This window comes from Argiope bruennichi, chromosome 1, assembly GCF_947563725.1.
Source record: "Argiope bruennichi chromosome 1, qqArgBrue1.1, whole genome shotgun sequence".
NCBI classification, from domain to species: Eukaryota; Metazoa; Arthropoda; class Arachnida; order Araneae; family Araneidae; genus Argiope; species Argiope bruennichi.
Window position 1 is genome coordinate 139,094,019 of NC_079151.1, and position 13,771 is coordinate 139,107,789.

Below are 13,771 nucleotides of genomic sequence, written 5' to 3' on the forward strand. Positions count from 1 at the left end.
GTTTTTTCATAGTGGAACTCCCAACGGCCTTTTCTGCTAAAGGAAGCTTTAAATAATTGCAATCACGAACTATATACATATACTGTACGCATTTCAAATGAATATGACTGGTTCTGACAGATTAATCACATTATATCTTCGCTTTTTGTACCTACTGAAAATGATATGATTTAGTTACATTTGGAAAACGCTTTAAAAGGTTGGAATTTTTTAATCGCTGTATCTATTCTCATTTATTATATAGCTATAACTATTATATTCTCATACTTCAAAGGCATCATGCGATTCGATGTTGAACCTTTTTTTCTTGACGGTATCTTTTGAAAAGAGATTACCTATAATATCTATGCACCTATATAATACTATTCTTAAACATTTATACTTAAATCACTATTTAGCAGTTTTTTAATATACTAAACGAATAATTATGAAAAATAATATTTTTGAAATAAATTTAGTTCATTCGATAACAACATTATAAAACACAAACAGAATATACTGAAAAGTTATTATAATCACAAAGTATTAAATTTCATATATCTGTTCCGACGTGCCTACACATCCGGGATAAATTGCATAACTCGGGAATTAGGAAAGTAATTTTAATCTATAAGATAGTCGCATAACAGCCCCAATTAACAACGGCACCTTTGTCGACTCCTCAGTACGATCGTACATCAACGATAATTCCATTAATCATCATCATTTCTGTACCCTCAAGAGAAGCGAGGAACTCTTTATTTATCACACAATTTCTCATCCAGAAATGTCAATGCTCCTGAGGAACATATAAGGAGTATATAAGATATATTTAGGAATTATAAATCACTGCACTCTGTTAAATGAAACTAAAGCAAAGATTCGGTTATTTTGCATTATTGCTAAGCTGTGGTAATTATCTAGATCATTCAGTTCATTCGGGTTATCATAATACTAACTATCTTAATCACTGGGTTTCTTCGTATTATTGTTATTCTATCTAGATCATTTAGTGTCTTTGCATTATTACTATGCTAACTATCTACATCATTCGGTCCATTCGCATTATTGCTATGCTAACTATCTGGATCATTTGGTTCATTCGCATTATTGCAATGCTATGTTAATTACTTAGATCATTCGGTTCATTCGCATTATTGCTATTCTGTGGTAATTATTTAGATCATTCAGTTCATTCGCATTATTGCTATGCTAACTCTCTACATCATTCGGTTTATTCGCATTATTGATATGCTAACTCTCTATATCATTCGAATCACTCACATTATTGCTATACTATGCTAATTACCTAGATCATTCGGTATTCTCGCATTATTGCTATGCTGTTCTGGATCATTTGGTTCATTCACACTATTGCTATGCTGACTGTGTATATCATTCGGTTCATTCACATTATTGCTATGCTATGCTAATTACCTAGATCATTCGATTTTTCCCATTATTTCTGTGGTAACTAACTAGAGAATGTCCATTCCCATTTCTGATATTTTATGAGAATCATACCCGCTTTCTGTTCATAGAGAATATCAATTCCACCGTTTCTTCTCTTGAATTGTTCGTCTACTTGTAATTAACGTTTTTATTATAGCATATTATCGATGTGATATTGTCGGTAAAAGGTTTTAATAACAAAAAAAATCACAAAATTATGCTGCAAAAAAGGAAAACTGAAACATCCTCCATTTATTATTTTCGTCGTAAAATATTAAATATTAATATTTTCAATATGATAAACTATTTCACTTTCAAAAATAAGTAATATCATATTCAAAAGAGAGAAATTTCAGGATTATTTCTCAGAACTAATTCCTCAAACTCTTTTTAGCAAATTTCGTTTTGAAAATACATTTTATCTCACTTTTGGTTTTAAAAATTTTTATACCCTACAGATAGAAATTTTTTAAAGCTACACAAACTGAATAAATTTCAAAATTAATTAAATTAAGAAAGAATTAACTAATGTTTAAAAATTAATCAATATTAATTAGAAGACCAGATATATTAAATAAAAGCAAATGCTGCTATTTTTAATGAAATGGCATTTCTTAAAAATATGAGACACTTCTGTCTCATATTTATAAGAAGTTTCGGGCAAAAATTTCTAGACGCATTTATTTCATGTGTCCTTTCCCATCCTTGAGAACGTCATCGCCAATTTCAGAAAATTTATATAAATAAGATAAAATAAATGTATTATTCTATCAAATATTAATAATTAGATAAATAAATTTATTATTACTAACTTTTTTTTATCAAATCTAATCTCTTTGTGCAATCGCTATTTTTTAATTTTTACTTCTTTAAAACTTACCTTACTTTTACTTCTTTTCTTCGCTTTTTATAATTGTTAAATATTTTCATCTTTAAAAGCTCTTTATAGTCAAAACAAGTTTTTAAACTAAAACAAACTAGATGTATTTCTGTAAAATTTTAATGCATTTTGATTTATGTGCAAATATATTTTTATTCTGCAAAACTGCTAATGGATATTTTTATTTTGCATTTAAGGATTAGTTATTTTTCGTACTTTTTCATTCGTATAAGTAATAAAAATATTTGTTTAAAATTGAGTTCAAACAAAACAGACGAGATTTGACATCAAACAGTACAATTAAAATGTTTTGGAATTACAGAATAAAAAATCTAGAATTATATACAACCATTATTTCAAAACATTAATTGAAAATAACTCATTAAGAACGTTATTAAAAATGAAAAGTTGAAATCTTAATGCTTTTATAATAATAATTATTAACGGAAGTAATTTTCTCTTAATCTAATTTTTTTTCTTTTAATTGTTATAAAAATGATATTTTTTTTTTCTTAAAACGGTATCTTTCCTAAATGCTTTTAGTAAAATGTAAGTCAAACATCAATTGGCTGCAAACTTTTAAATCATATTCTGCTTTTCACACTTCAGTTATTTTGGAGTGTTAAGAATTAATATTTATTTTGACTTTTAAATTGAAATTTTAACTGAATCTCGATAAATAAGTAATTGTAATTTAATTTTTCTGTGTGGAACATAGATTTTTTTCTATTTCAAATTTTAAACTTATAAAATCTATTAGAATACCAATAAATATTTTATTTGATAAATTTTATTAAATTAGCCAATTTTACAATGATTCTATAAAGGACTGAAATAAAAAAAAAAGTACAATGGGTTAAAATAAAAACAATACCAATCGAACAATGAATAAAACAAATATATGTTAAGTGTTTCGACACTTTTATAATTCTAATGGAATAAATTGAATTGTTGTTATAAAAGAAAAAATAAGCAGTAGATATACATTATAGATAGACATTTTATATGAAAAATATTTCTTATAAAACACCCAAATGTACAGCCCTAATTTCATTCTGAAATTGCTCATCTTGCATTTGGATCTTTTTTATTATTTTTATTATTATGCCAAAGCACAGAGTTTAAAAATGTGAAATTAGATAATAGATACACTGACTCTTATTATAAGACTATGATGTTATCTAAATTGAAGCGATTCTAGATTTTATATGTATTGCCAGTTGCAAAAAATTAATTTATTAGACGCAAACGATTTATATGCTAGTTTTACCTTCAAAATAACTTTTACTAGAAATGAACATATCCGTTTGATTTGACAATATTATTTTACTTTATTTTCTTTAAATAAATATTTTAAGCAAACTTCCATCAATTTATGAGATTTATAGGAATACATAAATCATTTTTATTCGCAAAGACATCGCATCTAGAAAATGACACTTTTCTTTCTCTTTAAATTCAAACCCTCTAGGATTTTCTGTAATAATTGCCATCTCTTATTCTAAATACATTACAATATTCATCCGATGTTTATTAAGTTGGAAATAAATGGGTGAAGCGAAATCAACTGACAGTAGGTTTATGGAAGGGCATATATGATTGATGTTAAAGAATCGTGCGAAATGCTTTAGAAGGCAAATCGTTGAACAGAGATCTACCAAAACTGCCTTTTAGCTATTTCTTAAATATAAGCTTTCAATATGAAACAGGGTTTTTTTATAATTTTAATTATATTTTTAATCAAAAATTAATTGAAAATTCAGCACTTCTCCTCAAACGCTTGGAAGGTATCAAAGAAATTTCGTGACACTTTAAAATTCATAAAAATTAGATTTTCACTAATAGCAAATTAATCGATAAACTTATTAATATTTTCTCAAAAAAATTGTTAAATAAATTTTAGAGCAATAACTTTCATTATTTTATACACTCTTGATGTGACGGTATGATATATTTTTCTATGCACACGTTCGTTTTTCCATAATTAATAAATTTTAAATAATATTAAGACAGATGAATCTGGCCTAAAAATCATCGTCAATGATGTTTTGGTTTAGATAATGGAATCTTAATTGTTCATTTGCTTTTGTTTTTCTTATTCTTAATGTTGTTAGTTTACAGTTTCCCAAGAAATTCTTCACTTACCTTTTCCAAACAATTTAAAGTGTTTTTTGTTGTGAAGCTGCGCAGTTTGTGATTCGAACTCGCAACCTTAGGGTTCATAGCCGAGTAACAAAGCCACTAGACAAAAGTGTACACTCTTCTCCGGCAGTTGTTATCTGGCTTATGATGTTACCACCACAAAGCAAACAATTTTTATTTAAATGTAAAATAATAGTAATAATAGTAAGTGTAAAATAAATGTAATTGTGCTGTTGTGCTGTATTTTTGGTGTTGCCTTAAATATTTATTCTAGAACATGTCTTATTTAAGAAGGAAACCATTTTTTCTTTGATATTCGTATATTAAGAAATGGTTCGGAAGACCAGGACATTATTTCAGTATTAAGCACAATCTTCGGTAAAATATTGTTCTCTCAAAAAATATCTCAATTTTTCAATAAAACAAAATTTTTCAATAAAACAAAACAATGTTAAAAAGATGCGCTTAACAATAAATGCAAGAAACACAAAATAGAACATACAAAGTAGATATGCACGGCGGAAGGAAAATTTAGGTCAATATTGCAGAGTAACCAGATTGTAACATTATGAAACAAATTTAATTTTTGTTTATATGGTGACAGTTTCTTTTGCGGTTTTTCCAAAATTTCTCCATGTCTAAAAGATTTATATCAATTATTAAAATAAAACAGATAGTTCATAGTTCCCGAAGAATTTAACAGCATGCTTGAATTTTATGCGCTATTTGTAGGATTATGATTACTTATTATTGAAGAATATTTTCTAATAAAACACGGTTTATTGTAGAATGTATAACCTTTTTGCAATATTAAATTTAAAGAGTTCATTTGTATGGCTTTCCGTTACAATTTTTTTTAAATATTTCACAAAGATATACTTTAAATCATGTGATTGAAAACGATTGTGCTTTTGTGTTACGAAATCAATTTTTCGCGGTATTTATCATTCATTATTACCTAAGAATATCAAAAATGACCTTCTTTATCGATTTGGGAGTTTTTTATTTATTATTTTATTATATTTCGGTAATAGTTCCAAAAGTTCCATTCCGAAAAAAAAAAAAAAAAAAAAAAAAAAAACTTTTCCGCCATTTTATAATTTTACCAGTAGGAGTGATCTCCTTTAAAATTCCTCACATACGTTCTAATAAAGGTTTCGTCCTCGCCTCTCCCAAACACAAAAATTGGTTCTTTGATAAAAATCATGGAAACGAAACGAGTACTCAAATCTTGGTTTTCAAAACCCAGCATTTGAACGTTTTACGCTTTGAAGTAAAAAAAAAAGTTAAGAATGCATTTTGCGCGTCTTATTTTTATCGAAATGAAACCAAAATTCGACAGAGAAGAGCAATTATGGAAACAAGATCGCTTAACAAATTTCATTTATTTAAGTTGTTACGTTTTTAAATGATCGCATTTATAAACATGTGTTACAAAAATTTTCTTTCAAGTTTGATGGCAGGTAAGTCATATCATTCACTTTCCGACACGCCCGAAGGCACACGGATAATGTTGCTGTTGCGGCGGTCGGAATGACCGGACCGCCGCAACAGCAACATTGGCGGGAACTGTGGTTGAGTCCTAAGAGCCATCACCGACCACGGTACAACCTTTCCCGAAGGAAGTGCGTTCCGTCATCGATGGGAGGAGCCAGATCCCCCATCTTTTTGTGTACCCTCCAGGGTGGTGAGATCCAACCACCATATCGGAAGCATCTCATCCTCTTTTCGGGGGTCTTGATGGCAGGTAATGAGCTTTATTCCAATAATACAAAATATTAGAATATACAAAACACAAGTATCTAACAAAGCTGAAAAGTTCGCAAAGATACTTGTAAAAATCAGCAACATGCTAGGTAGACAGGAAATTGAAAATTAAATAAAAGCACAGTTCAACAAAGCTCAGAGACAACAGCTGAGAAACAAGCTTTGCAAACAATATTTATTCCAAACAGAATTCACTCGACTGCCTTCATTCGCTTTATACGAATTTGCAAAAATAGAAAGAAAGAAAGAAAAAGAAAAATCTAGAAGAATCTCTCAATCTCTCCTAACAGAGATATCGCATTAATTCATGCATTTTCTAGAACCTTTATTTTTGTTGCCAAAAATAGCTGATGGCAAAAACAAGGAATCAATGCCATGGCATCCGTTCAGTATCCATTAGGATGTCTGTAAAACTATCTTCCTTATTACAAGACTATTTTTGTAGGGAAGCAATGTTACAGATCCATAATACATGAAAATATTTATATAGTTTGGTAAATCCTTTGGTGATTTAGTTTAAATGTGCTAGAGATCTACACTTTAGATGCCAAAACTATGCACTAAATTTTATCCATCTTACAGTTTTACAGTTATTGTATTCAATAGTATGAAACAGCTAGACAGATAGACTTCTTATTACAGATTTCAATCAATGTTTGATAGAAACCTACATACTTGGTAGAAAGGCATGAAATTTTATTCTGTATAGCTCAAAGAACGGTTGCCTTATTGTGTTTATAGACAGATAAATGGGCATAGTTCGAAAAGTGGGCTTTTCGGAATCTAGGAAGTCTGAAGCAAGAGATTAGTGAAAATTTCGAGATTCAATCGTTTGACTATAATAATACTTTTTCTTTATATATTTCGTAAACAAGAAAATAACAATGACAAAGAAATCATCATAGCTAAAGAGCTTACTTGAATATTTTTTTTTTTTTTGTTCTATCTCTCTCTCTCTCTCTTCCTTTTTTTTTTTTTTTTAGAGTTTTATGGATTTTCCATGATAATGATGTTGATTGATGTGACAGAGCAATTAACAATCACGTATAAGTTAAAGGACCAATTTCAGAAACTGATAGTGTATTTCAAAAGCTATATAAAGCATGGACAAAAAATCCGCAATGAATATGAATTCGCTTTAATATAATAGTGTTTATAGGCTGGCATACTTTCTATAAATAGGGAATAGCATGATATATGATTTAAAAAAAGTTCACAATACTTTATAGGACTGTTACATCTAGAGCTAACAAATTTAGCAGCGTTCAGTATAAAAGGATTTATCATAGTTTTATTTGTAATTTAATTCTCTTAAAATTCATCGAAATTTTAATGTTTTTCTTTGGTTTCGAAGAATATTGTCATCTCAAAAAAATAGTTTCAGAATTTAAAAAAAAAAATTAACTCCATGTCATTTGCATCTCATAATCATCAACCGCCATGTAATCTGCAATTATTTTCAAGTAATTTTTTTAATAAAGAAAAATAAATTGGACTTTTGGATATTTAATAAATTTGGATTATTTAAAAGGTTTTTATAATTCCTCCGCTATTTAAATGTTCAGCAATTTGTTTTATTTGTTTCTTCACAGTATATAACATTCAGTTAAATATAAATTTACATTACAAAAAAAATTAAATTTTCAGCATTTGCTTTTTATTTTCATATTTAATTGAAGTCGAATTTAATCGAATTTAATTAATTGAATCGAAACTTAATTTTAAAATATTACCCTCTTCTTTCTCTTTTTTTTAGAAGGGGAGGAGGAAGAGAGTATAAATATTGACAACGAGGAAAACAAATAACATACATTTATTATCTATACATCTTTCCAGTTGTGAAAATTTTTCCAAAGTCCGATGCAACTGTAAAATGTAATGTCAGAGCCACAAAGTAAATTTAATGTAATCCTAATCTAACATCTAGCTCTCTACTTTTTCTGTTATTTACATGAAAATACAATTCTAAAAATGTTTTTCCTTTCTAGAAGACGTGGGATGAAATTTCGGACTATTTGGGGATTCTTTTTTACCAATGGATTCTTTACAGAGAAAGGAAAAAAAAAAAGATAATGTTAATTAAAAAACAGTCAATGAAGAATGGAACTTTTTTTGTTTTTACGATTATATGTATTTAATTTGGCTTCTTCCATATTTTTAAATTTGAATTATACATTCGACTTTTTACAAATTTTTTTCATGCACAGGAATTCGAAAATTTTATGTAGGGTATATTCATAATCATAATAATATGAATCAGTCGTATACCATAATTTTGACTTCGATTCTCGCTGCTTAATAAAAATGAGCAATCTTAATATTTCTGATTTTATTTACGAGTTAATCGATTCATTTCAGATAAATTTCGATTTCATATGTCATTTCAACTAAGTTCAAAATGTTTATAACAAAGAATTATAAATTAAAGTTTGAAAAATAGAACGTAATAATAATAATAAAGTTTATTAAAGCACGCATTTATTAGTGTACTAAAAAAATGTTATTTTTCTTATTAAAATTCAAGGTTTTACAAGTGACAACCTAAAATCATTAGGCGCTAAACAGTAAGCAATGAAGAAATTAAACCCTCAATGAATATCCTATGAGAAAAATTCTAAAACATTCGAGATCAATGAAAATATATTAGAATCATATTTGAAATTCGAATTTACTTAAAATTTATTTATCAGCTCTTCAGATTTTAACATTCTTTTTACCGCACATATGTTTGAGACATGAAGAGTTATATACATAATAAAATAATAAAAGCGCATGTCAAAAAACCTTTTTTCCTTATTTTTATATTTTTAGTCTGCTGAATCACATTTAATTTTCATTTATCTATTATTCAAGTATCTGTGATGTTGTGAAACACCGCAATGTTTCTTCCCTGCGACAAGACAATAGCTGAGGTGAAATAAATAAAAGTCTTATGACTAATAAAAGAATGAAAAATGTGTCCGGGGGGTCATCAAATGCGTTTATAAACATTTAACAATATTTTATAAAAGCATTTGCTGAAAAACATTTTTACGAAGATTATAACTTCGCAATACCGTTTATTGACTAAACAGTTTTCTAAACAAAGTAATTTACCCCTCAAAAAATTATTTCATTCATTTTCATTTAAAGAGTTTTAAAGCAAAGATAAATCTAAAATTATGTTTTCTAAGAATTTGAAAAAAGATATGCAAATAATAAACCACTGTTTAAAAGTTAGTTCTTCTTACTGAAGATTAATAATTAAATCATATTAATATTTAAAATTGGTAAGTTTTTTCAAACTATTAAACGTTTTGCATAACGACTTAAGTATTATTCATTTCTTTTAGTATTTATTTTTAACATGTTTATGATATTTTTTCGCGTTGATTGATTTATTTTCGGAATTAAATATGTGATGCCCTTGAAAGTGAAATTTTACGATCTTTCTAAATGAGATTATAAATATAACCACTTAACTATTTTTTTTTTTTTTGCGAAATAAAACAACAATACACCGAAGCAAATTCTCTTTATCAAATTTCTCGATTGAAGGACAAGGAAGGGACTTAGTTAGAAATATGCCTGAACTCTGAGAACTCGCAAATGTGTTATATAACAGATAATCCTTACTTCAAAAACAAAGCAATAGATTTTTCTTTTACAGTAGAGATTATCTTTTTTGGATACCCCACACATATTTTCTTAGGCAAATCCATTTGTTAGAGCCAAATCTGTGTAAAGACGGCAAAACAGACAAAAGAAATGGAATAAATTGAGAAGTAAGAAATATTTATTGTAGACAACTGTGAATTATTTTATCGTCTTGCACAAAAATATAAAATAATGCTTTAAATCCCTATTTATACTTATTAAAAAAGTTTCTTTTTAAATAAAATCAAAGCATTCTCTAAACATAAAACAACCAACAAACATTCAGTTAATCTTCGAATTCAAGTTCTATTATGACCATCTTAATTTATGTGTTTGTAATTTTATTTTTGTATTTCTTTTAGATTTCATCAAATGGAGATATCATGTTTACAACGGAGTAATAAATTCTTTTCTTCATTTAACTCGATTCTTCCGATTCTATGACAATATATGGACGAGTTATAATTACAGAGTTATAAATAACTTTAAAAAAGAAAGAAAAATTAAGTTTAAAATTATAATTAATGCACAAATTATACTAAATTTTTCAAGCTGTATTCTTACTTTTTATCCAAGAGGCCCCTCTAAAATGGTAATATTGTCCTAATTTTCGAATACAATTACTTTTGCAATATATAAATTTCTGAAGGGGAAAATATGATTTTAATGACAGTAATATCCACTCTTCCATAAATTAAAGAACATCAATTCGTGTTTTTTTTTAATTTGTATAGGGATTGATGATTTTTATCTGGTTTTTCTATCTATGGTAGAATCTCGCTGAAACCTGTCTGAATATCTCCTGCCTTAATAAATAATCCAAAGCATGAAAAAGGAAAATATAATGAATTTTACTATTCTATTCTATTTTTGTGATATTTACCTGAAGGATAGCGATCACCACAACGAGGAGTATCACCACCCTCCTCCACAAAGCTGTCATGTTCGTCATTTTGGAACACTTTTCACGTCATACTTCATCACACCAAGATAAACGTTCGTTTGGACCAAATATTCCCGTCGTTGCTTGAAAAGTGTTGCATGATATGCAATCTATGTTTGGGGAAAAAGAAATTAAATTAATTTTAATAGTTGCGCTAAAGACAGTTTCTATAGATAACAGTATAATACGAGTCATTAAATAATGCCATAAAGTGTATGTTAAACAGCTATGTAGTTTTTAATATATTAATACATTCGAAAAAACATGTATTCGAGGAAAATTTATTTTTAAATAATAATAATATATATCACGTAATATATATATATATATATATATATATATATATATATATATATATATATATATATATATATATATATATATATATATATATATATATATATATATATATATATATATATATATATATATAGTACTGATATTAATTAAAACGAAAGATATTTCATTTCAAATATCTGCTAATCTCTTAAGGTGTATGTACACACTTGAAGATTTTTTTTTTAAATTTTAACTTTAAAAATCCAGTTTTTTCACAGTAGGTTATTAATATATGTTTAAACTCATTTCAATGAGAAAAAACCATATTACACTTATTATTAACTAATTAAATAATATTTAATGAGATAATTAGCCTATTTTTTGAAACATGATATCTTCTATTCTGTACAGACACACAATTCTAGTTGGAAATGATGCCTAATATTAGTCTTCATGTTGTCTGCCTCAATCAAGTTATAAAAATATATAGTTTTCTTTTTTTTTTTTTTACAATTTTTTTCATTTACAATGAATAGAAAAAGCGAGATTTTTTCTGTAATTTTCACTTTTAAACAGCTATTAAAAATTTATTTCTATAAATATAACTTTGATGGAGCCACAAAACATCCGCTATTTCATACAGATTACTTTGATATATAAATAACTGTATTTGGTTAATTTCTTGTTGAGTCATGATCGTTTGAATGAAACAACATAGTGGAAAAATATCATTCTTCATAAAATGAGTTTTAAATACACCGTAACTAGAGTTTTCAATGAAAGCACCTCAAGAAAAATATTTTTAACTCGAGAAATATTTGGAATATTGGCAACATCTTGGTATCGTTTGAAAGCTAAAGAATCAGAGAACATTATTAAGCAATAAAAAATATTCGATATTTTGAACGATTTTCGAAGTTTCAAGTGTGTACATACACATTAGTCATTTTATTTTAATAGATAATGTATTCATGCCAATTTCTGCATATTATCAAGAATTCTCTGTGACTTATGTCAAAATAATATCTAACAGTAGAATCAGTGATTATCAACACTGGGATAATTTTTATTTAGGGTGTTGCAAAATAACTCATATGGAAAAAAATCAAAAGAATAAAAATAACTAAATATTAATCTAGTAATAAAAATTAAACAATTTTTTATTTAAAAACTAACTATTAAAAAAATTTATTCTGAATTTATCAAAAGACAAGAAAAATAATATGAAAATAGTGGAATATTAATTCCTGAAAACAAACTAAAGACAAATTAGTATCGATAAGAATACATAAAAGTTATGCAACAAATCCAAATATTATAGAACTATACTAAAATATTCAAGAATTTAAATATCCATGTTTGATATTGTTATTTTTCTACGTGCTATTTTATTTTGTTATATTTAATTATATATTAAAATACAGCTGAAAGTTTATATTTATAATTAGGATTTTTTTTTAATTATATATGCCACAGTAACTTTTAAAAATCTCCAATCAGTAAAAAATTCTACGGATAAGTTTCTGTTTACAATAATAAGGCGAAAAATTTTTTGTACTGAAACGCTGATAGTTCAGCCCTGCTCTGAATGACAAGTTAAATTCAATGATGCATGCAATGTTTTTCTACTCAGCTCAAACATGCTTATAATTGTATAATAAATAAATAAATAATGTTTTAATAGATAAATAAATGAATACTCTTTTAATAGATATATTATTTTTCAAACTGATTTGAATTTCCAACATTTTTTAAGTGGGCTCTATAATTAAAGATTTTTTGCTGCAAATATAATGAAGTGTTTTCTGCTTATCACGTTATATGTGATATTAGAATAAATTAAAGAAATTCTTCTTGCATGAACTGTTGCCAAAAATTTGAATTTTTTTTCACAAAAATATTTTATTTTTACCTTCGTGCCTTGTAAATCCATATTTAAAATGAAATTTATGAATAATTAATTGATTTCTGTAAGGAAAACCAGTTCTGTTTTCATATACATGAAAAATAATTTTGATTTTTTTTTATTAGGAACTGCGAATGTATTCTGTCATAATATAATAACTAAATAAATGAAAAGAAAGTTATAAAAAATAAACTGGATATAAACTAAATTTAAATAGTTAAAATTTATAAAATGTAACCGAAAATCTGAAGTAAAATGCCAAAATGTACTCAGAAAAGAATCAAGTGTATTTATATTATATCATAAACAATAATATAATAAGTTTACGGTAAAATATTTCTTACATTATTCAGAAAAAAGAGAAGAAACTAATACAAATATTGGATATTTTAATTTTAAAAAATAGCTAATTTTTTAGAATTATTGTAAAGAATGCATTTTTGGAAACATATATATTTTTTTAAAAAAAATTAGTTATTCGTTTTGGAAAAAATTTCGTTTTTTCTCTAATACTTACCTAACATTGCAAATAATGGATTGCAATAGAAATATTGATGAAAGTATGAAAAAAAGACTTTAAAAAATCATATGAATATAAAGTATACTTCTAAAATAAGATTGTAAAATCCGTCATCACTCCTTATTCATAGTTTGACATCAATGAAAACAAACATTTGGAGCAGACGATTTTCGCACTCTGATTCAGAGAACTGCTCAACCTGAACTGCTGAACGGAAACCTCTCTCTTCCTTAGCCATGCTCAGAGGAAAGCAATGAATTTTTCTGT

The 13,771-nt window shown here is 26.6% G+C and overlaps 1 protein-coding gene across 1 annotated transcript in view; it reads right to left on the reverse strand.

The window, feature by feature from the left end:
- The window catches only part of LOC129968301 (beta-1,4-glucuronyltransferase 1-like), a 339,197-nt gene extending 325,550 nt beyond the window's left edge, over positions 1 to 13,647 (reverse strand). Inside the window, exons 1-2 of the mRNA XM_056082157.1 lie at positions 13,502 to 13,647; positions 10,740 to 10,909 (exon numbers count right to left, since the gene is read on the reverse strand). Coding sequence (XP_055938132.1) covers positions 10,740 to 10,808 — 69 coding nt within the window. The 5' untranslated portion in view covers positions 10,809 to 10,909; positions 13,502 to 13,647. The remainder of the gene's footprint in view (positions 1 to 10,739; positions 10,910 to 13,501) is intronic.
- Positions 13,648 to 13,771: the final 124 nt, after the last annotated feature.